The 25,968-nt window shown below is 50.3% G+C and overlaps 1 protein-coding gene across 1 annotated transcript in view; it reads left to right on the top strand.

Moving 5' to 3' along the window:
* Positions 1–25,968, top strand: part of Ergic1 (endoplasmic reticulum-golgi intermediate compartment 1) — a 103,319-nt gene that overhangs the window by 74,477 nt on the left and 2,874 nt on the right. The window contains exons 7-10 of the mRNA XM_031352163.1: positions 4,690–4,794; positions 6,267–6,327; positions 8,962–9,062; positions 11,802–11,924. Coding sequence (XP_031208023.1) covers positions 4,690–4,794; positions 6,267–6,327; positions 8,962–9,062; positions 11,802–11,924 — 390 coding nt within the window. The remainder of the gene's footprint in view (positions 1–4,689; positions 4,795–6,266; positions 6,328–8,961; positions 9,063–11,801; positions 11,925–25,968) is intronic.

The following is a 25,968-nucleotide window of genomic DNA, read 5'->3' as shown; positions in this document are numbered from 1 at the left end:
ACTGAGGTTTACAGCTGCAGTGGCAGTAATGCCACAGTGGCATCTACCACATAACAAAGCTCACGGGTGTAGATGAGAGAGTGCACTGTTCATTCCAGGTCTGTAATATTTACCTTGCATCAGAGTCAGATAGAGGCTCTGGGAACACCATGAACAGTTGAGCGAGTTCCCAAGGTGGGCAGATAAACAGCCAGGACACGCCCATCACTGCTTTATATCTGCCAGTCAGCTCACTGTAAGGCATCCCCTTGATGGGCTACATAGGGATGGACCGGAGGAGGCCAAGAGCTGAAGTAGGATATAGAGGCAACAGGCCTTCCTGTGGGAAGTCATAGGTTTAGGCTGCAATCACTCCCAGTGGGGACCCCCAGCAGCATCACCTTGGGAGTGTCAGGGAGGTAGAACCTTGGGCTCGACCTGCAGCATCCTGAAGTCCTCCCAAGACTGCAGTCACCGAACTCTAAGCCAAACGTTAAGGATGTCAAGTCTCCTAAGGAGGGTGTAGAGCCATATTATAAACCTGGGATCCATTAAACCCCTGAAAGAGTTCAGATTTATCTGTAGACACCCCAAAGAATGTGAGTAAGTCCCATCTTTGTTTTTAACTAGGCTCTAACTCCTTTTTTGGTTTTTTGAGACAGGGTTTCTCTGCATAGCTCTAGCTGTCCTGGAACTCACTCTGTAGACCAGGCTGGCCTCGAACTCAGAAATCTGCCTGCCTCTGCCTCCCAAGTGCTGGGACTAAAGGCATGCACCACCATCACCCAGCGGCTGCTGCCGCTGCTTCTTCTTCTTCTCCTCCTTCTTCTTCTTCTTCTTCTTCTTCTTCTTCTTCTTCTTCTTCTTCTTCTTCTTCTTCTTCTTCTTCTTCTTCTTCTTCTTCTTCTTCTCCTTCTCCTCCTCCTCCTCCTCCTTCTTTAAATATTTATTTTATGTATATGAGTACACTGTAGCTATTTTCAGACACACCAGAAGAGGGTATCAGATCTCATTACGGATGGTTGTGAGCCACCATGTGGTTGCTAGGAATTGAACTTGGGACCTTTGGAAGCGCAGGCAGTACTCTTAACTGCTGAACTATCTCTCCAGCCCTAGGCACTAACTCTTAATTTAGCATTTCCTACTTTAGTTAATACAATAAAAAAAAAATAACCAAAGCATTAGCAATCCTTGTGGCTTTCACACAAGGATTGTGCTGGAAGCTGCTGGCATTCACACTACATTACAGTTGTAAAAAGTTTCCAGGTTCTGTGCACACATCTCCACTTTGAGAAGGACAGCCACCAACACATGGGTAAATACTTGGGGGGAAATACACCACTTTGATAATAGAGTCAGACAGCAAAGTGGATGCTTCGGTGGTGCTGCAGGAGAAGGCGTCTACTGGTGGTATTTGAAGATTGCAGGGCACTTGTCTATATGTACTCACTTCCCAGTCATGAGACGTGGTTACTTTGAACATGCACACTCCTGACAACTCAGGTGTCACACTACCCACCTCTTGGCAAATATGTCCTCCATTCCCTTGGGTGGGCTATGTCGTGGATCGCAGCTAGCTCTGGGTGAACCAGAATTTGCCTCTTCAAGTCAGACGAACTTGTATTCAAAAAGCCTGACTCAGGCAAGGGTATCTGTGGAGGGGTTATCTATTGTGCTGTGGCCACTGTTCAATGGATTGTTACCTGGCCCTTAATCAAAGCATAGGAGTCAAGTAGCATTTGAGAGTTCAGGGCTAGGTCTGAAACCAGGCACTTTGGCCACTGGGCTCTGCGCACTGCATGTGGCTACTGCTTCTTAACATGGATAGCTCACAAGGTATGACCAGAGTGACCATATTTTCCAGGCACAGCCTGGACCGCTGTCCACCCAGCCCTTTGTGGAATGTGGAGTCTCTTCTGACATCACCCCCTCTCCTTTGTCGGGGTCTTGTGTCTCTGAAGAGCTATCATTAAGGTAGCAGTGTGACAGCCTGGTATGAGGGCAAGGAGAACGGCTGTCCCTCCCCAGTCTCCCATCATTAGACACATACTTGTCCCATGGCCTCTTTCTTTATCCAACCATCAGGACATGGACCAATAGCCAGATGCCAGAGTTCACTGTAGGTGCCCTGGCAGCCCCTAGCAGCCCAGACTGAGCCTGCCCAGTAGCCTCACTAATCATGGCTGCCCCTGGAGGGAAGGCAGAGGGAAGAGGGGGGGCTGACTCCAGCTATATATTTTTAAAATCCATCAGAAACACTGACGTAGGTGCCTAAGTCACAGGTTCTAAAAGCGTCGCCTTCTGCTTCTCCAGCTCAGTGTGTGCTGGTGTGACTCAGACCCCTGTGATGGATTTGGTGTAAAGTAGAGTGGATTACTGAGTCACAGCCTTGAAGGGCTGGCAGCGGGTGGCAGCTACCAGGGAGCCAGCCTTCTCTGCTCTCCCAGCCCTGGGGACACAGACCCCAAACCCAAGGCGTTCTGTACCTGTGGCCTGGCCCACTGCCCAGAAAACCTGACAGGACACCTTCCGTCTCGGGAATTATGGCTGTATCATTTAAAGGGCCTCTTTTTTTCACTGCCTCCTCTGATATTGGAATGGATCCCAAGGCCTTGTGTGTGAGGCAAGGTGCTCTTCCTGACGTAGGTGTCTAGCTGAGCTACACACCCTAGACCTGTGCAGATTTTGTAATGGAGATAAATCCAGGTACTACTTACCCTGTGAGAGGAAGCGTGAAATGGTTTTTAAAAGCAGTGGCTTTTCCTCACACCCCGTTGCTTGCCCGTCCAAGGCCCTTTCTCCCTGAGTACTGCTCATCCTGTTTGTCTATGTATGTCATTCCAAAAAAGCTCTGTGGTCATCATCCCTATTCTCTGATGGGAAAACTGAGGCACAGAGTGGTAACTGGGCTTGAACCCAAGTGCCAGATGTGGAGAATCACTTATTGGGTCCCTGAGGTAGACCATGCTGATGCTCTGCTCGCTTGAGAGACCTTCCTGGGTGGCCCCTGGGATGCATGCTACTGCTGAAGCCAGCCTGATCCTGCTGAAGACCCCGGCTCCAGTTTCAGTGCCTGAGATGGCACTGACTCCCTGAGGGATGATCACACAGCACGCTGTAGCAGTGACACCTTCCACACACACACACACAGCAGTGACACCCCCGCCCCACATACACACACACCTGCCCCTAGGGCTTGGAATAAGAAAGACCCTGGATTTTCAGTGTGTCAGTTGGGATTTTAGCTCACCAGCCTCGCCTGCATTTTCTTTCCATGCCTTCCCTCCACCTTGACCAGCTTCTGATCAGGGCTTTCCTACCTCTCAGGCTCATTTCTACTGCCTGTGCTCTGAGGCCTTCCCTTGTCTTCTTAAGAAATGCAGACTTCAGAACCTCTGCACAAGGGACTCCTTTCCTCCCCCTGGAAGACCTCCCTGAACGTATCTTGTACTCCTCAGCCTGAGCATAGCCCTGAGCAAGGTGGGGAAAGCTCCATGGACAAGCATTCCAGGAAGAAGTGGCAGGCACAAAGGCCGCAAGGTGGGGCTGTGTGGGATACTGTTCCCAGTGCCAGAGGGAGGCCAGTGAGGCTACAGGGTGAGCAGAGCTGAGGGTGGTGTTGATGAGGCCTAGGGAGGTGGACCGAGTATGACCAGTGGCCAGAATACATCACAAGAGCATGTGGGCTCTACTGGGTCACTTGTTTTTTCCACTACTCTGAAATACTGAGGCAATGATGAGGAAAAAAAGATCTCATGTAGACCTGGAGAATGAAAGGCCAAGATGAGTTTCCCGTCACTCGGCCTCTGGCAAAGCTCTCTCGGTGGACAACATCACAGTGGTAGACTCGGGACAGAGAGGATCCTAAAGGAAGGGTGGTGCGATGGGACAGGAAGCAGAGAGAGGCCAGGCCAGGCTTCCTCTTTTAAAAACCAACCTAGGGCCCACGAGAATCACATCAGCCCCTTCTGAGATCAGTGTCCCTCAGGTGACCTAAGGATTCCCACCCCAACCTAGGTGCCACCTTGCTCTCGGCCACAACCCCGGGACGTTGTGTAATAAACGCCCCTCAAAGAACAGACTGGTACCCAGAATCCTTGGGTTTGGGGCTGAAGTGTGGCCTGATCAAAGATAGGATTTAACACACTTTCTCACATGGGCCTGGGGAAGGGTCTGCGGGGAGAGGCAAGGGTGAGCAGACACTGGGAGCCAGGGCAGAAGCTACTCAGATCCTCCACGAAGATCTTGAGTAGGGATAACGATGGCCTACAATGCCACTGGCATCAGTCTCCGTCTGTGGCGACGAGGCCCACTTGAGTCAGTGTGGAGCTTAGTTTAGAGTTCTTGGAAGTCATTTTGGTCTCCTGGCTCAGAGTACACCCCTCACCCACTGCTGAGCCAGCAACCTCGAGTCCGCAGAGATGGGCAGAGGCTGCTGTCATTTTAAATCCAGGCTCTGTGTCAAGTGCCCACATGGGCACTTCACTTGCGCTCTTGTCCTGGGTTGTTCTGAATACTTTTTTCCGGTAGCTTTTGTGAGTGTACCGTTCTTCTTCAAAGTCATACAGTTAGAAACACTACAAGCCAGGATCCCGGTGCCAGTGTGCATCTGACTCCATTGCCCCAGGCCATGCATAGGTCACACAGCCCTTGCAGTCAGCCTCCTTGGACAGCCACCCAAATACATGAAACCTGCCTTTCTCCCTCCAGGTCCCCGGCAACTTCCATGTGTCCACGCACAGTGCCACAGCCCAGCCACAAAACCCGGACATGACACATATCATCCATAAGCTCTCCTTTGGGGATACTCTACAGGTAAGCAGGGGACAGGGTGACATGGCTGTGAGCTGGTCCCTAAGGGTCGGTCACCCACATGAGGTCCTCTTTGTCATGCCTTCTGAGAATGTGCCTGTGGTAGCTATGGTGTCGATGGCACCACCAACCACACAACAGACTCAGATGCTCAGGCTGGGACCTGGGCTGGGATGGAGGTGGACTCAGGGTTTGGCACACTCCCCTCATAGCTGCCTCAGTCTGTTTTCTGTTGCTTTTACTGAGCAGCATAGACTAGGTGGTGTTTAATGAACTGAAGTTCATCTAAACTAGAGCTCTGGAGGCTCCTAAGTAAGAGCGTACGTAGTACCAGCCCTGGTACTCCATCCAAATGTGGCCAGGCCAGTGATGGGCACTGACACAGGCCCAGGCAAGGGAGCATCAGACACATTTCCCTCTCTCAGAGGCCTTTCTACGCCATGTGCAACCCTTCATTTTTATATTAACAGACTCTTAAGCCGACTTCCAGGAAAATTAGTAAGCATGTATCCGTGACCCCAGAATGACACATGTAGGCATGAAATGCCAAAGGCCTGAGTCACCTATGAGGGCTCCTCTCAGTTGGCTGAACGTCCAAAGTGATCTGACTGAGAGGGTGGGAAGCAGGGAACTGGGTTTGTGTGGGGAAGACCTAGACTTGGTTGATGAAGGGGATGCTGGCAAATGTGGCCCCTGCACATCAAGTCTCCATCTGTCCCGAGGAAGAAGGACCCATGAAGCAAGGCAGTAGGCACTGACATGAGGGAGGGGCTCTAACCTGGCTAAGGAGGGCCTAGGCTAAGGCAGTGGAGAGGGCCAGCCAGGGCTACATGCAGGCTCAGAACCAAAGGACAACAGCTCTGCTCCACATGAGTACACAGATATTCTAGCTTAGAGCCAACCCATGTCCATCTGCTCGCTTTGAAAAACATTTATCAAACGTCTACTGTGTTCTGAGTCTTACACATGTTGGCCAGGCTGAGGGTGGGCCCTGCCGGTCTGACTCTTCAGCCTAGAGGGCAGGCAGGCATGCTACCACATCTCCATCCCTGGGGATCAGAAACCAATCTTCACACTTCCAGTCCCAAGGCAGCCAATGGACACACACACCCCCGAGTGGGTGCAGCCTGAGGGTCAGGTCACTCAACGTGCTACTCCTAAAGCATTTGCTCTACAGGAGCCTACCCCAGCTACTGCTCTGATCTCCCTCCCTCCCGCTTCCCTGAGGTCCCATGGGCCTCTATCAGGCCCAGTCTCTGGGCTCAGTACTTTGCAGGGTCTTTTTTATTTGGCTCACATTGGGCCTTCCTCCAAATCCATGTCAATTATCCCTCCTCCCAGAAGGCCTTGCTCACTGGGCCCAATGGCTGGGTTGTCCTTCATGACCAGATGGCCCCTGGTCAGTCCCCACAATCAAGACCAGGCTTAAAGGTGGCAGCCTCCAAGGGACCATCTCTGACTGTGCTTCTCTGCAGGTCCAGAATGTTCACGGGGCTTTCAATGCTCTCGGGGGAGCAGACAGACTCACCTCCAACCGTGAGTATCTTAGCATGGAGCAACGCCCCTCACCTACAGACGTCCTTGTCCAGCAGATGGCATGGGACTAGGGAAGCCAGAGGGGCAGAAGTCGGGTGCTTGCTGTGAGCCAAGGTCATAGCCTCACACTATTCCCTTCCCACAGCTGCCCTGTGAGGTCCACAGACTCATTCCTGTCTTTTGGAAAGGGAGGAGGGTAGCCTGACCCTAGGTCAGTTGCACCCCTGGACTATTGCCAAGCTCTGACAGCACCTGCTGTCACTGCTACTAATCACTGTTTAGCCATTGTCCTGAGTGGAGGCAGTCACCTGGATCCCATAGAGCCGTTACAGAACCAGAATGCACTCTATGAGAATCAGCTCCATAGGTGGCCAGTGGGGAAACTAGCTGACCCCTCCCCTCCTGCCCAAACCCTTCCTATCAACCATTGGCTCGTTCCAAAGTCTTAATGCTGAATCTCTACTCGGGGCCAAACAGTACAGACACGTACCTCCATTCTTACACATGCCCATATGAGCACACTAAGAAAAATAATGTTCAAGCTGGGCGGTGGTGGCACATGCCTTCAATCCCAGCGCTTGGGAGGCAGAGGCAGGAGGATTTCTGAGTTCAAGGCCATCCTGGTCTACAGAGTGAGTTCCAGGATAGCCAGAGCTACACAGAGAAACCCTGTCTCAAAAAAAAAAAAAAAAACAAAAAACAAAAACAAACAAAAAAAAAACCAGAAAAATAATGTTCACTGGGTCACTTTGAAGAAGCATTTATTAGTGTTAGCCCTAGCATGTGGTAGGGACCTGCTTCTTGGAATCAGGGCAGCTTCTGGCCACGATGCCTCAGGACTCTTAGGCAGCCAGACCCTGAATGCATATTGATCAGGCCTGGTACCAAGTTCTAGAGACAGTGAGGTGAGTGAATGAAACAAGCGGCCTCGACAGGCCTCTATCTGTGCTGTCAACTTGGAAAAACGTTCATGATACCTGGTCCTGAGGCAGAACCCCCTGCGATTCCGTGAGGACACCCATCTGGCACGTTTCTACTGGGGTAGGAATGTGAACTGCTTCTCTGTGCACGATAGACATAGGGGTGGCTCTTTTTTTTTTTTGTGACTACCTAATGTTTTGTACAAATAACAAAAAAAATATTAGAGTTGTGATTTTTGCTAAGGCCTTCCTTTCTTCGGGTTTTATCCTTGGATAGTGGGAATTTGAGACCTGTACTTCAAGGTGATCTTTGGCCTCCTGGTTTAGGTATAGATGTGAGCCCATCTCATGGCAGTCTCCAGGGATGAGAACCAGGATCTTCCTTTAACCCCATGTGACCCTAGGACTCAGAACTCTGAGAGCCATTGTGGGCATGAGCAAGAGGTGGGCTTAGCTTAAAGGCTACAGGGCTTTCCCACTTTTCCTGGGTGTGTATGTGTGGGGTCATCTCTGTTCCAGGAGTGCCCCCCTTTTCTGAGGAGACATCGGGCCAGAACTAGTCAGGGCTGGCATGTTCTCTCCGTGCTCACCTCTTACACAGGAATCTGAATCTCATCTGCGGAGATTAGGATTAGAACCCAGAATTCTCATGCTCTTTTAGCTCCATGGTTCCTAGTCAAAGGTTCTAGAAGAAGTAAGAGGGATGAAAGTTGGGCCTCAGTCCTTGCTCCGGAAGGCTGAGGCAGCTCTGCTTCCGGTTAGCTCATGCTTATCAGTAGCTGATTGATCCATTCATCCTTTGTCCAGTCATCCTGTCCACTCACTCATTCATTCAGCAGGACTTGCCACTGTCTGCCCCGGCCCAGGCTCTGTGCACGGTTTGGGGACAGGAATGTAAGACTTTGCACTCAGCATCTTCGCCATCCAGGCTGGGAGGAGACGGGTGCTGGGTAAAAGGGTCGTGTTAAAATATTACAGGGCTGAAGGACAAGCAGTTTATTGAGAAAGAGGGAAGACACTGACCAGATTTCGTTGTTTGTTTTGGCAGAGCTGGGATTGAGGCCAAGGCCATGTTTATGCCAGGCAGGTGCTTGACCACTGAGCCACAACCCAGCCCTCAGGGATCGATCCATTCTTACCTAGTTCTTTCTAGAGTGTTCTTTTCATTTTTTCTTCCTGAAACCCAGAGCCCAGATTATTTTAAAAGTAAAAAGCATGCAGACAGTACCCACAATGAAGTGGGGTCTTTCTCAAATTCCACCTTTCTCCCTGGAAAATTTCATGGGGCGAGGGGGTGATCTGAGGAATGTTGGGGAATGTAATTTTACCAGTCTCTCTCTAGTCTAGGTAGGGATGAAACTGAAGCTGCTCCATTTCCTGGAGATCTTTCTAGATAATTCTTTGTGTCCACACATTAAAGAGAATGTGCTCCCCAGCCCCTAATTCACAGAAGCATGCTGATCCTTGGCTTGGATCTCAGAGAAAATGCCTTCTCAGCGCCCCTCATTAATGGCTGCCCCATTTGTAACTGTGCAGCTCAGCGTATTGTATATTATGAAGTGCAGATCTAACAATCCCAGCAAGTGGTATTCTGGAGAAGAGAAAGAGGGGAGAGGACCCTGAAATGCCAGGAGGACTTGAACTTGGGGTTACAGGCAGAGCCACCTGCCAGGCGGTGCCCACCACGTTTCATCCTGTGTTGTACTCCCTGCAGCCCTGGCCTCCCATGACTACATCTTGAAGATTGTGCCCACAGTGTATGAGGACAAGAGTGGCAAGCAGCGCTACTCCTACCAGTACACAGTGGCCAACAAGGTGAGTTGGCCATGAATTGGCTGAACATTGCAATTGCGCCCTCTGCTGGCTGAGGGCATAGACAATGCCCCACACATTCTGCTGAAAGGAATTTCACAGGGTTGGGGCAGGGAGTGGGTAGCCCTACCAGACTCATTCTCTCCTCTAGGTAAAGATGAAATACCGGTTCTTGCCGTGGTAGTGGCCTCAAGGTCCAGGTGAGAAACTCTAACAAGGAGGTATGCTGTAATCTATTTGAAATAGGCAGAGGACTGTCCCTAAACACCCCAGCTCTGACATCTTCTGCTCCTGGTTCCTCCAGGCTTCTGTTGACCAGCACACTGTAGAATCTTTGGATCAGGCAGGGAATCATATCAGGATGGCTGTGGACATCCCAGGACCCCAACACTCCAAGAGACACACAGGTCTTCGGGGAAGCCAAGGGACATCCAAGCCAAAGAAATGAGGTGGCACAGCAGTTAGTGGCTTGGGCCTCTCCAGAAACCATGACTTGTGCCAACTGAACATAAACGCTGGGAGTAGGTTCCCCTGTTTACCACGAGACTCCGGTTTCTGCTGTTACAGGGATACCCTGACCCTTAGTATATGATGGATGTTTAGCTCAATTAACTATCATCATGGTTGAGGTGGGCATTGAGTACTTAGAGACTAGACACGCCCAGTTCCCTGCCTCCATCACCACTGTCAGTCACCTCGGCTCCCTTGATGTAGGAGCTGCTGTGCCTATTTTACATATTGGTCACCAAAGGACAGGTACTCACAGAGCTATATATTTGAAGTATAGGGATTAGAGCCAGGTTCCTCTTGGGCTCCAGAGCCCCCTGATTGCTCACGCACTCTGTCTGAATAGGGTTTGTCCAGGCTGGCCCACTTGGACAGCCTCTTGGTGATGGGCGCCTGGGCTCTGATTCCCTTTGATCCATAACTCTCTCTGGGAATCTTATTGCTTACATTCACTATTTCAGGTGGTATCTCTCCTACTCTCTGGCCACATAACAAAATCCCAAGAGTAGGTAGTAAATAAAGAATAGAAACTGACTTATGGGTTGGGAAAGAGGAAGTCAAAGAGCTCGGCCCCAGCCTGTGGTGAGCCTTCTTGCTGTGTTGTCCAGTGTGGAGCAGGGCATGGAGAGACGCAATCATACAAGCTTAGGAGCGCCTTCCTCTTTGTACAGGAGAGCTAATGCTGCTGTTTGCACTTAGCCTCGTGGCCATCTAACTTAATCCCCTCCCAGACTACCACCTCCAGGTACCACCAGTGTATACTTACGTCCTGGTTCAGCCCCTTGATGCACACAAAGGAAGTGTGTAATTTTAGATGGAGAATAGTGGTGGTACCCTGCCTTGAAAGTGCAGGGCTCTGGGCTCAGCCCAGCACTGCAGCATGCATATGACTTCTGGGGAGCATATTTAAACCATTGTACTAATTATAACCTCCCTGAAGTGCTGCCACATATAAGCAGGAAGCAAGGAGCACTGGACCACACTGCCCATCCCAGCTCAGCCATATGTCCTTGTCTGTAATATGTCCGTGGTAGTTACTTCACAAGATTGCAATCAATGAAGCAATGTTTTCAGAAAGCGCTTGGCTCACTAAGAAGTCTGATAATTGATGCCCTACTGCTGCTAGATTTCCTTCTGTCTCTCACCCTTCAGCTCTGGGCTATGGCCCAGACAGTCACCCTGGGAAAGCTGAGTCTCCTCAGCTGCAGGCTTCCTCCATCAAGGCTTTGGCAAGGGCCTGGTGGCTGGACCGGCTCACTCAGCATTCTCTGTGGCTTTGGCCCCAGCCTGTTCTGTGAATGGAAGTGGCTGTCCAGTGGGTTAGGACTCAGTGGTGTCTATGGGATTAGTCCAGCTGCTCAAGGCCAGTGCTCGGGACATAGAGGTTGGGCCTAGGGAGACGAGCTCTAAGCTTCTTAGTACCCTGCAGTGCCCAAATAAGATCCTATGGGTCATCAGCTCAGATCCCTGGGGTGGAGATGGAAAAAGCCAAGCCCTCCAGGACAGGGTGAAACTGGCCCAAAGATAACTGTCACTTTAGCTCCTTGGTGGCCATTTGGCCAATGCTATGTACATTCTTACAAGCCATGGCAGGTTGGGGCACTATACCTTCCCCATTCTCTGTGCTGGCCCTACTTTGTGGACAAGTTCACACCTACTTGGTTCACACCCACTTGGTTCACACGTCAGGCAGGCCACCTTCTTATTCATCAGCTGTGGTTTAGAATGCCTCGTCCTTGGTGAGCCGTCCAGATCCCCCTGAGCAGAACTGGCTTGTGTATGGCCCACTGAGCACCCGAGACCCTCCTCCCTACATGAATACTGTTGAAAGCTAGTGATGTGATGATGTCTGCATCCGCCAGCCTGTGACTCCTCTAGGGAAGGGGCTTCGTCACCCCAGGAATCTTAGGACAGCAGAGGTGGCCAACAGAATAAATGAGTAGATTTCATGTGGCTGGGATTTCGAGGAGGAGATGCTCAGGCCGAGTACAAAGCCCACCTTCGTCTTCTGCATCACCCTCAGATTTGTGCTCCATCCTGGCTCCACTTCTAAGTTATGTGGTCTGTTTCCCATATCTGAAGGGACCCAGTGTGCCCTCACTGTGCTACCCATCCAGGGGCCTCCAGAGCAGCAGAGAGGAGGCTGCCTGGACATCCTCTGCAGTCCACACCCTCACCTACCTGAGGCTGGTTCTGCTTGTAATATTCCTATCGCCCTCCTCCTCTCTCCTGCAGGAGTACGTTGCCTACAGTCACACGGGCCGCATCATCCCTGCCATCTGGTTCCGCTATGACCTCAGCCCCATCACAGTCAAGTACACAGAGAGAAGGCAACCGCTGTACAGGTTCATCACCACAGTAAGTACCCAGGGCCCAGAGCCAGCCGTGCACCTGCTGTCGGCTCCCTTGTCGAGACAGCCCTCACCTACGCTTGCTGGAAGCAGATGGAGCCTGCTGGGCCCCAGTTTCACAAGGGCGACTTTGACTCCCTGACCAGTGAGAAGTGTTACCAGAAGCAGGCTGGAACCGGTGCCGTTTCATTTCCCTAGCTAATGTGTTGTGAGAGGTTGCGCTTAGCGCATCTGATGCCTGAGGGAAATCTCCACTGACTCCAGGCCACTGGTGATTTCTTTTCTTTTTTTTTTTTTTTTTGTGGAAAACATTTTCAGCATTTGGGTTTTTGAGACAGGGTCTCACTCACTATGCAGTCCTAGCTGTCCTAGAACTTATTCTGTAGATCAGGCTAGACTCAGATTCAACAGAGATCCTGAGTACTGGGGATAAAGGCTTGTGCCGCTCCAGCATGCCCTGTCAGTTTCTTCTGTATATGGCTTCTTCTGCGGCCCAGCCGTCCTGGTCCAGTGTAGTCTTTCTTTCTGCTGAGTTCTCCTCCTTTGTTTTTCCTTCTCTCCACCTTGTCTTCTACTCCCAGTAACAGAAGGATGCCAGTTTTCTTTTACACTAACTCTGCCACGTGAATAGTTTCCTGGCTTCCAGCTCATCAGCCTTGGGTACAGAGTAGGTGGGTCACAGTGCCTGCTCCACCCAAGAGTCTCCGGAGATCTGGGGTAAGCCAGAGTCAGCAGAGATGACAGACAGGATGGCTCTCTACCTGCCAGATTCAGACACTGTGCCTAAAGATGTGTGTAATGCTGGGAGGCCCTGTGCAGGGGAAGCAGGGTCTTACTGGTTAGGCCAGGCATATCAGCCTCCTGCACACTCTAGGAGTACCGCTTTGCCCAACTTCATACTTTTAATAATGGTTTGAGATCAGGGATCTACATCCTGGCTGGTACATTTCCTGCTATGGCAGGGTCTGCATTAGTTGGGGCTATTCTAAACAGAAGGGATCTATGAAGCTGATTTGGCTGCTTAGTCAGCACCAGGCATGGCTGTACCTAGTCACGTATCTCTCCCCATCTTTCAGTCTGTTTGTCTTTTTCTATCCTGGCTTCCTTCTCAGACAGAACTTAACAGTAGACACTTCCTATTTCTCGGTAATCCCAAGCCAAACCCCAGAGAGGACAATGTTGTCCTTGTCCCAGCTGAGGTCCTTCTGCCCTTCTGGCTTAGAGAATGGAATTCTCTGCTTGGCCTGGGCTAGGACTCTCTTCCTCTCTGGAACCAGAGACTGTGAGGGGTAGCATGACTTGAGAGGAAAATCCAAGGCCAGTTTCTGAGGGAAGGACAAGTAGGCGCTGCGAACTGTATGGTCAGGGAGGTGTCTGCAGCCAGGCCATTGCTTTTAACCAGTGACATCAGAGTAATGATCTTTGTGCTTCCTACCTCCTGGGCCTGTGAGGCTCAGGGAGCATCCTGGAAGGGAAAATTGCAGATCAAAAGAGCAGGTAGATACACCGAGTGTCGTCAGCCTGGGCTTAGGTAAACCTCCGAGCAGCCTTCTGCCATTCTGTGACTGCCCAGGAGCTTCTCCAGAGCTTCTGCTGAGCAGACAGCACCACACAGGGGCTGGAAAGGGTGTGCCACACAGCGTGTGATGATCAGTCAGCAGCATCGGCCTAGAAGGGCTGCACAACAGCCAGTAACATCTGAGTGGCCAGGAGGAGCCAGGCTGGCGCTAAGGGCTGTGGCAAAGGACCATGGTCCCAGGCTGGCGCTAAGGGCTGTGGCTAAGGACCATTGTTTCCAGAGCAGACCCAGTGAACAAACACCTTCACTTGAACTTGAAAAACATTGTAAAGACCCTCTCAAGCCTACCCGCCCGGCAATATTCAAAGTCTGCCCCTCCACACAAAGATGGAGGAGAGATAAAACTAGAGACCCACATGTAGGAAGAAAGTCATAAAAATTTTCACCTCCAAATCAAGAGATTTGTGAACAAATGCTTTTACCCAAGATCCCACAGGGGAGCACATGCTTAGTGCGTGTGGGCACTGACTGCCTATTCTGGTTCCACTGCATACCCAGAATAAGCCAGCTGCTGAGTTAGAAGCAGATGTCCCCCATGCTTCCAGGCAGGTGTGGCCTGTCCTCAGAGGCCCTGGGGGCCATACTGTCAACTATAGCATCGTTGCACCGCACTGTTAGGCTGAGAAAGTCCCTCCCGGGGCTCCAGAACCCCCATTTCCCATTTGTTCATGAGAAGCAGCTGAGCCCCTGAGCAAGTGGCTGACAAATGAGATGCCTTTCGTTACTTCTTTACCGTCTGCTAGAACTTGCCATGTGAGGTCGCATTGAGCCTGGCCCTCCAGGACCCTCCCTGCAGTGTGGAACGTGTAAGGACACAGCACTGGGGCTGGAGAGATGGCTCAGTGGTTAAGAGCATTGACTGCTCTTGCAGAGGACCTGAGTTCAATTCCCAGCAACCACATAGAAGCTTACAACTGCCTATAATTCCAGTTCTGGGATCCAACATCTTCCTCTGGTCTCCTGTGGGCACTCATGTGTGCATATGTATACATACAGCCAAAAACTCCTACATCTAAAGTAAAAACAACAACAACAAAAAAGAAATAAAGAAAAAAGAACACAGCACTGTACCAGGAGACCCCTGGCAGCGAGTACCAGGAGACCCCTGCTCCCAGGTGCCACAGTGGCAGCAAGGAGGCCCTCGCACCTCTCCAGCAAAGCCCTGACATGGAGGGAGAAGAAGGCTGCCTTGGAAAGGACCTTGTGCTTTTCTACACCAATCCAGCACGCCTTTCCAAGGCCAACCAGCTCTGTCCTTGAGAGACACCCTGTTAGGTCAAGGTGGGCCATTGATCTTCCAAGAACTGGAGGCTCCACAAGCCACGGGGAAGATCTTCCTCACCCAACACCACCACAATTCCTCCCCTTGCTTTTCTCCCTTCACTCCTCACCACCCCCCACGCGACCTACCCGCCCCCTCCGCAGCCTGTCAACTGTCACCATTGGGTCCACTTCTGCTGGAACAAGGCCCCATAAATCCTCAGGCTTGCTAACCACACGGCTCCATGGAACCTCCTGACGTTAGCTTGGTTTGTTTTCCGGAAGGCCCCAGGCTGCCATCTTGGTTGCCATGGCAACAATAAGGGTCAGCTCCTGAACCAGCTGGCTCCTAGCAGATGGCGTCATTGTGGAGCTTCAAAGCCTCTTGTCAAGAGACAGCAGATGTGAGGATGATGCTGGCTCTCAGACACACTGCACAAAGACCCCTGGAGCCTGTGGAGGGTGGGTGGTGCTGTGGCAGAGTGGAGACACCTGCCATGGCCTTCTCTTCCTCGCCTCTTAATACCAAACACTTGCGTGTGAAGCTCTAAACTCTCAAGTGGGTGCCCTCTGCAAATAGCCCTTCAGGAGGTGGGGGGTTGCTGAAGGGCTTAGGCCAAGATGGCTTCAGAGGAAGGGCAGCAGCTGTGGATGACATGAGCATGGGGGGCAGCGCTTCCAAGCGAAGCTTTTTCAGATACCTGGTACCTGGCTGATTCTGGGCTCTCTTCAGAGCTGAGTCTGCAGAGGACATGCCCTAACGTACCCAACACCAGGCTGCCCAAGGTTCCTCTCTCTGGACCTCACAACACCTCAGTCAAACCTACACCTATTCTACCAGAGCATTCTTCCCCCAAGAGAATAAGCAATGCATTTGGCAGTGTGCACGTGCCGCATCTCCCCGCCTCCCCATATCTGTTCCCCGCCGTCAGCTGAGACTGCCTTTAAGTGGGCTGTGGTGACAGATTGGATAAGTTGGGGTGTCAGATCTCTGTCTTTGCATGGCTTATTTTATCCTGAGAGAAGGAATACTCAGAAGCCTTAAGGTGCCAAATTGAGCTGGTGTGACTGTAAGAACTTTCGCCCACCAGAAAGTACCAGAGGCTGATGGCGTGCCCCCATTGAATGTTATCATGCAGCCTTTCAACTGAAGCGACACTTAGGGGCCTCCAGATGAGGGAATTTTGCTGGAGTAAGCCCCACCCACCCATGTTCTTCCCACTGTCCTTCCCCTCCCACCCCCACACCCCTACCCTACCCACACCCTCCCCACACCCCCGACCCCATGCTTTCCTTCCCTGGAGAAGAATGCCCTGTGCCTGAGATTGCGCCTCACAGCTGCCAGGCCCAGTTATAGCCTCCAGGTGTCATGACTTCTTTATCAGTGTCCCCAGCTTGCAGCATAGGGCCTAGCCCAGACTCGGGCATTCACAGATGTGTAAGAGACAGCTGCTTAAACAGGTGATGGTAGCTACTTTTATTAAGCACCTACTACGAATCAAGCAATTTTGTAGTTATCCCTAACCTTTCTAGGAATCTTTGAGTAGATTCTAGTTTGTGTTTTACATATGAGCTCATGTAAGGCTCTGAAAGGTAAAGAAACCCTTTCAAGACCACACAGCTCGTAAATGATGAGCTGGGACTTGACCCCCATGCCCACCAACATCTTCTCCCCATCACTTCCATCTTCCCAAGCAAGGGCTCTTGAGAGCGGCACAGCCACAGAGGCCCCGGAAGTCATGATGCTCTTGGTACCGGACACCAGCATTGTTTGCTGGCACCTGCGTCTGTTTGGTGTCTGCCTGCCTTTCACAGCAAGAGCTGAGGAGGTAGGAAGAGGTGGTTGGAGAGAGCAGGCCTGGGACATATAGCTCAGTGGAAGAGCGCATGCTTAGCAGGTAGGAAGCTGGGGTTTGGCCCCTAGCACTATTTGGCTTAGTTTGGTTAGAGGGTAAGTCTAAGGCATTAGCTTGCTTGGAAAAGTGTTTTGTCATGCAAGTGAAAAGACCTGAGTTCCACTCTAGAATCCGTGAAAAGAGCTGGGGTTTGGTGGTATGTGCTTGTAACTTCACAGCTGGGAGGCAGAAACAGCTGGCTCCTGGGGGCTCACTGGCCAGCCGGCTTGCTCAGCATGTTCCAAGCCAGAGACCCTGTCTTAAGGTGAATGGTGTGCACGCACGCGCGCGCGCACACACACACACACACACACACACACACACACAGAGGGGGTCGGTGGGGACAGTTTTACACTCCTCTAAGGTTATGTAGGTTAAGAAAAGGCCACTTTGCCACTTGGACAGGGAACAGCCTCACAGCCTCCTCTGGATGGCCTGGATTCTCTCCTGCCTGCTTCTCTTCCCTGAACCAAGAGCTACAGGCATACGCACCTTGGTCCCCTCCCATGCCATCACTGCGATGTGCAGGACATAACAAATAACAAAGCCCAAAGCAGAAGCTCTGTGATTCAGGGCTGGAACGTGCAGAGGCCCTGGGATCGGGTCCCTCTGGGGCAGCTGAGTGCAAAGGGGGTCTCTTCAGAGAGCAGTGTGCAGGACAGGTGGAAGGAGCGGGGCAGAATGAGGAGGAAGGTCTCTAAGGTCGGTTCTACGGGGTGAGAGGGATAGGAAAGGAAGGCAGTGGGCACCATGGGTTGGGGCAGGATGGGATGTTTTCATTGATGGGTAGCTTCTAACCTCCCAACCTCTGTAGGCGGGGGTTTCACATAGCCTGTTTGCTGCGCAAGACCCTCCTAGGAGAACCAAGAAAACAAATACCATAGGCTTAGAAGTTCACCATTCACGAGGAGATGCACTGAGGGGTGGGACAAGGTGGTCTAATAGGAAAGACAGACCTGTAGCCTCTCTAACCGGGCTTTGGTGAGGCCTGCTTTCTTGGTGGCTGCATGACCCAGGGCGAGCCACCTTCCCCTCTATGGCACAGTCACAAGCACTGAATGAGAAAGAAAGCAGAGGGAAGCAGTGTCCCGGGGCCCAGGGCAGGGTGGGGGTGCCCATCCAAGGATCCAAGGTGAAGCTCTGTGGTAGGGTGGAAATGGGTGTTTTCAGAGCCTGGGGCAGGGTGGGGGTGCCCATCCAAGGTGAAGCTCTGTGATAGGGTGGAAATGGGTGTTTTCAGGTAGGAACCCTTTCCCTCAGACCCTGCCTTGAGTTAGGGAGTGAGGATAAGAGGTCTGGAAGATGTGACATGCGGAGTGGCAACCGCCATCCCTCCCTTCCTCCCATCCCCAAGCTCTCCTGAGCCCAGCCATCGGCTTCCCTTCCCAACAGCCCCCACTCTGACTCTGCGACTTGGGTGTTCTCATCTCCGGCTCCAGCCTGTCTGCCTCCGGCAGCATATGATGAGACTCGGTTCATTATTTATTTCCTCTGACGGTGCCTTTTCCACAGGCTCTGAAACCACACTGCCTGCCTGAAAGATGAGCAGTTCCTGGCATTTGCAGCTACCTCACAGCCATCCCTCTCGTAGGTGAGAGAAACTGAGGCCCAGAGAAGTAAACTGACCTTCCTGGCCAAAATCACAGAGCTGGCTTCCAGCCAGGAGCATTTGCCTGGCGCCTGCTTTCCATCCTTACCCGGAGTGGAGGTGATTCAGGCTTTTTCACAGCCAGTCACTGAGCAGTACACGGGCTCAGAGGGAGCTTGTTAGTCCTGGTAGAACAAGAACTCAGCTCCCTATCCCAGGCCTTCTATAGCGTAAGGAACTGAGGGCCACAGTTACAACGTAAAGAAATACATCTTTTAAAGTTAGACTAGGGTATAAACTCCAGGACAGAACACTTGCCTGGCATGCTGGAGGCCCAAGTGCTGCAAAAAAAATAAAAACAGAGAACTGTGTTAGGTGAAATTATAACTCAGCACATAAAGGTGCCCACCTCAGGCTGATGACCTGAGTTTGACTCCACTCACCCACATGGTGAATGGAGAGACCTGGCTCTTGCATGTTGTCTTCTGACCTCTGTGTGGGCACCACAGTCCATGCATTTGCATGCACATAAGTAAATGTAACTTAAAAATGAATTACAAAGTGAAATATTCAGGTAAGATGACTTCATTCTGGTCACCACAGAAGGTTGGGAAGCTCTCAGGTCTCAGCTGCTGAATCAGAAGAGAGGTGTGTGTGTGTTGGTGGTGAGTGGCCATTAAATTGCTTCTTTCAGACACACTGGGGCCTGGTTAGGGAGTTGTCCTCCTCATGTTTCTGGGCTTGGTGCTGCTGACTTGGGTAGGAAGGCAGGTAAGAGGCATAGTGTTCCTCTCTGACTTAGCAGCTCTCCTCCCTGAGCCACCACAGTGAGGTCCCCTTACCTTTGTCATCCCTCTGTCCTGAGGCCCCGTAGAGGCAAGGCCACAGTCATGAGCACTGAAGTGTGTATGCATGCTCATTTCACAGCACATGGGTCTTACGTGTATGCATGCTCATAGCCTCATTTCACAGCACACAGGTCTTAAGAAATAGTCCTCCAAGAAAATGCCTCAGAAGGCAGAGGCGGGAGGACCTCTGAGTTTGAGGCCAGCCTGGTCTACAGAGGATAGCCAGGCTACCCAGAGAAACACAGGGTTTCTCTGGGTAGAGAAAAAGGGGGGGGGAGAGGGAGGGGGAGGGTGAAAGAGAGGGAGGGAGAAAGAGAGAGAAGGGAGAGAGAAGAGAGAGAGAGAAAAGGGGGGAGAGAGAAGGAGGGAAAGAGGAGAGAGAGAAGGAGGGAGAGAGGAGGGAGAGAGAAAGTGAGAGAAGGAGGGAGAGAAAGAGAAGGGAGAGAGAGGAGAGAGAGATGAGAGAGAGAGAGAGAAAGAGAGAGAGAAGGAAGGGGAGAGACAGAAAAGGAGGGAGAGAGAGAGAGAGAGGAGGGAGAGTAAAGGAGAGAGAGGGAGAGGAGAGAGAGAAAAGGAGGGAGGGAGAGAAGGAGAGAGAAAGAGAGAGAGAGATCTAGTTTTTAAAAGCAAAGGGACTGAGATGCAGACATTAGGAGGCAGCCAGCCACATAGACGGTAAAGACCTGAGCTTGGCTCTACAGACTCAGGAGGCCAGTCTGTGTTCAGCAGCAAAGTACCTGGAGGTCCCAAGCGGCACTGTCCATCCAGGCTCAGAGATTTAAGGAGCCACAGTGGGCGTGGTGAGGCTGCTGCCTGTCTCCCCTTCAGAAGCCTCCACCTCCACACCCACTCCCACCTTTGCACCAGCTGCAGGCACCTGCCAAGAGCAGACCAAGGAGCCCATCATTCCTTAGCCTGCTCTCAAGCCCTTCAGCTGTGCCTCATTCATTCTTGCACTCACACACTGTCTGCTTGCTTAGCAAATGCTTCTCAACCACCTGCTCTGTACCAACAACTCCTTCTGTCTTCTCTCCCTGGGTCTTGAAGATAAGCGAGCAAGCAATAGGGTTGACACCCTCCAGACACCAGGGATTCCCTGACTAGGCAAGTGAGAAGGGTCTCTGACCTAAGGCACCAGGCCCAGAGGGAGGCTCTTCATCCTGAGTACTCCCTGACACACCCCTGAGCCGTGCCATCTAAGATAGGAGTTACCTGTTAAGGTTCAGGCTGACTACAGAGCTCCATGGCCAACATAGGTCCTGGGCAGCTTCCAAGTCTTCAGAGAATCTTGCTGTGCTGTTCATGTGTGATTGACTTGTCTTCCTCCTAAAGTGCCAGGAAGAGAAGGGGAAGCAGACAGAAGGCCTCTAAGAAGTAATCGGGCCGAGCAGTGGTGGCGCACACCTTTAATCCCAGCACTTGGGAACAGGGGGCTGGGGGGGGGCAGATTTCTGAGTTCAAGGGCAGCCTGGTCTACAGAGTGAGTTCCAGGACAGCCAGGGCTATACAGAGAAACCCTGTCTGGAAAAACCAAAAAAAAAAAAAAGTAACCGGTAGGATTCCACCCATTTTTTCTGATTAAAGTAGGTCTAGGTACATTCAGCAACAGGTTGGAGCCTGAGAGATGAGATTGGGTGGTCTTGTTCGTAGAATAACTGTCAATGCGGTGAGGGTGTGTTTCCTGTTTATAGATGGGACAACTGAGGCCCCGAGAGGCGTTTGCATGGCAGCCATGGCTCAAGCCCCAAAGGATGAGTTCTCTCTGCTGTGCAAGCCAGGAAGGCCCCAAGCAGACTCTGCAGTCCTCACCTCCTACCTGTCCTGGACACTTGTATCCAGGAAGACCATGCCTCCCTACCTCACCTCTGCTGCCCAGAGAGGCTGCCAGCAAGACTGGGAATTTAGTGTCTTTATCAGCTTCTACTCCATCTCTATATTCTTTTACTTGGACCTTGGGCCCCTCCCTGCAGGTCAGGGAGTGTCCGATGTCCTGCCCTCTGTCCTGGCCATTCTTAGCATCCCTCCTGTACCACCTCCAGCTTCATCTCACAACTGCTCTATTCATTTTTTCCCATGTTGTCCAAGACAACACCAGTCGTCAGGGAGGACCACCTCCCAGGACACCCTCATGTGGCCTGCAGCTTCATTTCCCATGTAAAAGCCCTGACCTCCTCAGGACAAAAGATGATCGTGATTGACTGTCTCCCCAGTGAGTCTCCATGTGGTATCTCCCTGGTGCTAGTAGCTGCCGTGTCCCTTTATATGTCAACTCCAAGGCACTCTCCATGCTTCATGCCTCCTGCTTGTGTCTGTAACTGTCATCCGCTTCATACTAGTTGGGACTAAGGATGGGGATGAGCTATCACAGTCTAAGGATGGGAATGAGATATCACAGTGCCCTTAGGGATTGTTTTCAGTCAGCCACAGTATGAACGTACTAAAAGGGAATTTTCAGAAATAAATGGTTCGTAGGTCTTAAATAATATTACTATAAACATACTATTTCTATTTTATTATCATTTGTCTTTTATTGTGCCTAATTTGTAAACTAAAAAATTAGTAAGTACTAATATTTTAAAAGTGTACATTAAGTATTAAGTTTGGAACTATCTAGTTCCATACACTCCTGGGGGTCTTATAATGCATCCACTGAGACTGAGGGACCACTGAAGTAAAAGCAAGGGCGGGCCCCTAGCATCTTCACAGCACGAAGGAAGTCCCCAAATTGTATCAGAATTCCTTCCTTCCTTGCAGTCCACAAAATCTAGTTCCCTCAGACACGCCGTCGGAGTGGGTCGGCTGACATCAGTAGGTAAACGTGGAGGCTCACTGCAGCATCCCCCAGAGTCTTCAGGCTGACAGTGACTTACACTGGGATTGGGCTTTTGCTTAGTATGCATGCTTCCTCAGTTTCCCCAAAGGCCACATCATCTTGTGGGCCTCAGTCATGGGTCATCTCCCTCTACCCTGGGCCGGCCCAGTGAAAGCAGACCTCAGACGGTGCCAGGTGCGTGTGAGTCATAGGCACCCAGGCTCCGTGTTGTGTGCAGACAAAGGCAGATGGTAGGGTTATTTTTTATTTTTTGCTCCATTGCACTGAAGTCACATTTTCCTTCCCTCCAACCGAAGCTCTAAAAGCATTCTGTGGTATAAAATCTGCCATCATCTGACCCACGCTACCGAAATAAAGCAGCTCCCTGGCGTCATCTTTCCTGAAAAGGGCCCCTGCGTCATGCGTCATGCACTGGGGCTGGTGGGGAGAGGCCTGGCCTGTTAAAAACACTTCATCCTAATCCCCACAGCGTCCCCCATCCTCTTAGCTCCCGGCGGGGCTTCTCCGGTTTCTCAGGCTGTTATTACTGGAATGCCAGCTGCTCTGCTTCCAGGCCATCCACGCAGACCTACACTGTCTTAGACCTTCCACGCCTCCGCTTAGCTCATCTCATGAAAACACCATTTAAAAGATAAATGCCAATGTGGCCTGCTCTCCTGTCACCGACTCTGTCCTCTGGCTTCCCACCCCTTGGCATCAATTGGTCCATTAGGGCACCACTGCCACCCAGAGTCCTGTGGCAGTTATGTGTCAATGATGTCTGTCCACAGATGCACACCCAGAAAGTGTTGCACCTTTAATCCCTGCACATGAGAGGCAGAAGCAGGTGGATCTCTATGAGTCTGAAGCCAGTTTGATCTACATCCTAGATAATCAGGGCTACAAAGAGAGACCATGTCTTAAAAACAAAAAAATAAATGTAATTTATATGTATGTGTATGTAAAGCATACATTAGGTTAAGTTGCAATGGAGTTTTGACAATTTGGTTAGTACAGCTGCTCCTCCACGTGTATCAAAGTTACATTCCATGTTCTCATCTTAAGTTGAAATTAGCAAAATAAAAAGTATACTTAAGGGGCTGGGCATGTGACACATGCCTTTAATTCCAGTACCTGGAAAGCAGAAGCAGGGATTCTCTGTGAGTTCAAGGCCAGTCTAGTTCACATACTGAGTTCCAGGACAGCCAGAGCTATGCAGAGATAACCCATTTAAATATGTGTGTGTGTGTGTGTGTGTGTGTGTGTGTGTGTGTGTATTCATACATATATATATATACAAACAATATATAATTTATATATTATTTTATACATTAATACATTGCATATTAAATAAGCATTTAAATATTTTAATGTTATATGCAAATATAAATACATAGCAATGTAATGTTATATATTTAATAACAATATTGTTAATATATTTTATATAAGTATATAGTATAAATATTTAATATACATAAATTATAATTTTAAAAACAGATGATATATATGGGCTGCAGAGATGGCTGGGTAGGTAAAGTGATTGCCCTGTAAATGAGGGATCCCAAGTTCAAATCCCTAGAGCCCATGTAAAGACAGGCTCAGTAACATACACATCTGTAATCAGTGGTAGAATGGGGAGCAGAGGCAGAACTCCTGGAAGCTCTTGGGCCTAGATCTTGTCTCAGACAAGAGGACTAACACCCACAGTTGTCCTCTGACCCCTAGATGAGTTGGGTGGCATGTGTGCACCCACATTCTTTTTTTTTTCTCTTGAGACAGAGTTTCTTTGTGTAGCCCTGGCCGTCCTAGTACTCACTTTGTAGACCAGGCTGGCCTCGAACTCAGAAATCTGCCTGACTCTGCCTCTCAAGTGCTGGGATTAAAGGCATGTGCCACCAGTGCCCGACATGCATACACATCCTTATACATGAATGCACACATACACAAAAATGTCTTTTTAAAATATAGGTTTAATACAGGTGACATACCCAACACCATGGCTTTGCCCACTTATATTAGCCTAATCATTCTCATATATATACAGTCCCATAGAATGTCCTACAGTCTGTGCTGGGGTCCAGCTAGGCCAACAATGGCTGTCTACCTTCAGCAAATCCAAGAATCCAGTAATTATTCAACCCACTACACTGATGTCTCAGCTGGTCTTCAGTATATTCTGGAATCCTAAAGAAGTAGGTGTTAATGCCCATGAAGGAATGAACTTCCTAGCGAGAACAAGAGCAAGCAGGCCAAAAGAGAGCCCTTCCTCCATGTTCTCTATAGGCTGCCAGCAGAAGGTGTAGCCCAGATTAAAGGTGGGTCTTCCCTCTTGAAATGATTTAATTAAGAAAAAATCCCTCACAGATGTAGTCAAGTGAACAACCAACAATGGCCATCACACCTGTAGTTGGTCAGAGGCACCAAATAGGAGGTCTGTTTTACAAGGAAATGTAAGAACGTAGCCTTCAGTTTACTGAATGTTGTCCTGAAGTGGAGAAATGGTGGTTACAGACACGCCTTTGCACCACAGTGAAGCTGGACAATACTAAGTCAAATCTGAGGGGTCCCTGCTGGTGTCAGGCAGGGAAGCAAACCCTTGAAGAGGTGAGAATGAAAACTCAGTTCAGTTTGGCTTCATCGGCCTGGATCAGACTCTGGGGAGTCTAATGGCAGTGCTTCGTTGTCGGGATGTTTAACACACAGTGCAGTTTGGGAAAAGGTTTCAGGCAACAACCAGTCCAATTCCAGGTGCCCAATAAAGCTCTAGTTGTGACTGCATAGAAACTCCTTTGCAAAGTATATATGACCATGAGGTGGCTAAAAAAGCCTAGAATCTAATGTGGTCTCTGACAGATTGCAGAGGTAAGCAGGCTAAAGTACATGTGGTGTCTTCCCTAACGTTAGGTTTAACTGGGAGCTAAAGATAAAGGTCTGGGAAGGGAGATTCTAGGAGATTTGGATGAGGTCTGACGCCACAGATAGCAAAAAGGTCACCGGGTCATTAATGGTACCTATTCTCAGTCCTCTGGGCAGGAAAACAGGTATTTTATCTTGTCCATTGGAGAGAGGCCGCTGAGTGGTTAATGTTCCTGGTTCCCTAGTGCTCTGTGGGCACAAGGACCTTCATGATCCCAACACAAATCAAAGGCTTTATGCTATTCATTTAGCTGGGGCATTTCTTCATGAAGAGGCAGTCAAGTTAAGAGCAAAGACTCCGCTGGGTGTGGTAGTGCATGCCTGTAATCCCAGAACTTCGGAGACAGAGACAGGAGAATCAGAAGTTCATGGTCATCCTTGACCATATGAAGTTAGCCTGGGCTGCATAGGTTCCTGTCTCAATGAGTAAGTGGGCAAATTTACAAAATGAGTAAATAAAAAACATAGACTCTAGTATTTTGAGCCCCAGTTCAGCCATTTGTTGAACATGATTCCAGACTTCTGAGCTTCTGCTCCTTAGCTTTGTGATAGACATTTAAGGGGGGTTGGGGGGGCACCAGGCTGGAGAGATGGCACAATGATGAAGAGCACTGGCTGCTCTTCCAGAGGTCCTGAGTTCAATTCCCAGCAACCATATCGTGGCTCAAAACCATCTGTAATGGAATCTGATGCCCTTTTCTGGTGGGCATGAAAACAGAGCACTCATACCTATGAAATAAGTAAAGGGCTAGAGAGATGGCTCAGTGGTTAAGAGCACTGGCTGCTCTTCCAGAGGTCCTGAGTTCAGTTCTCTGCAACCACATGGTGATTATCACAACCATCTGGAATGGGATCTGATGCCCTCTTCTAGTATGTCTAAAGACACCTACCATGTACTCATGTACATAAAATAGATAAATAATTGTTTTACAAAAATAAATCTTTAAACACACACACACCAACATCCTATGGCTCACCTGGAGATTCTTTGAGGTCACAGGCCATGCCAGAGCTCTGTAAACAGTATCCATGGGCTGGTGAGATAGCTCAGTGGGGAAGAACACCGACTGCTCTTCGGAAGGTCCTGAGTTCAAATCCCAGCAACCACATGGTGGCTCACAACCACCCATAATGAGATCTGACGCCCTCTTCT

This window comes from Mastomys coucha, unplaced genomic scaffold (genome assembly GCF_008632895.1).
Source record: "Mastomys coucha isolate ucsf_1 unplaced genomic scaffold, UCSF_Mcou_1 pScaffold5, whole genome shotgun sequence".
Lineage (NCBI taxonomy): Eukaryota > Metazoa > Chordata > Mammalia > Rodentia > Muridae > Mastomys > Mastomys coucha.
The sequence above is the reverse complement of the archived record's forward strand: the minus strand, read 5'-3'. Positions and strand labels throughout refer to the sequence as shown.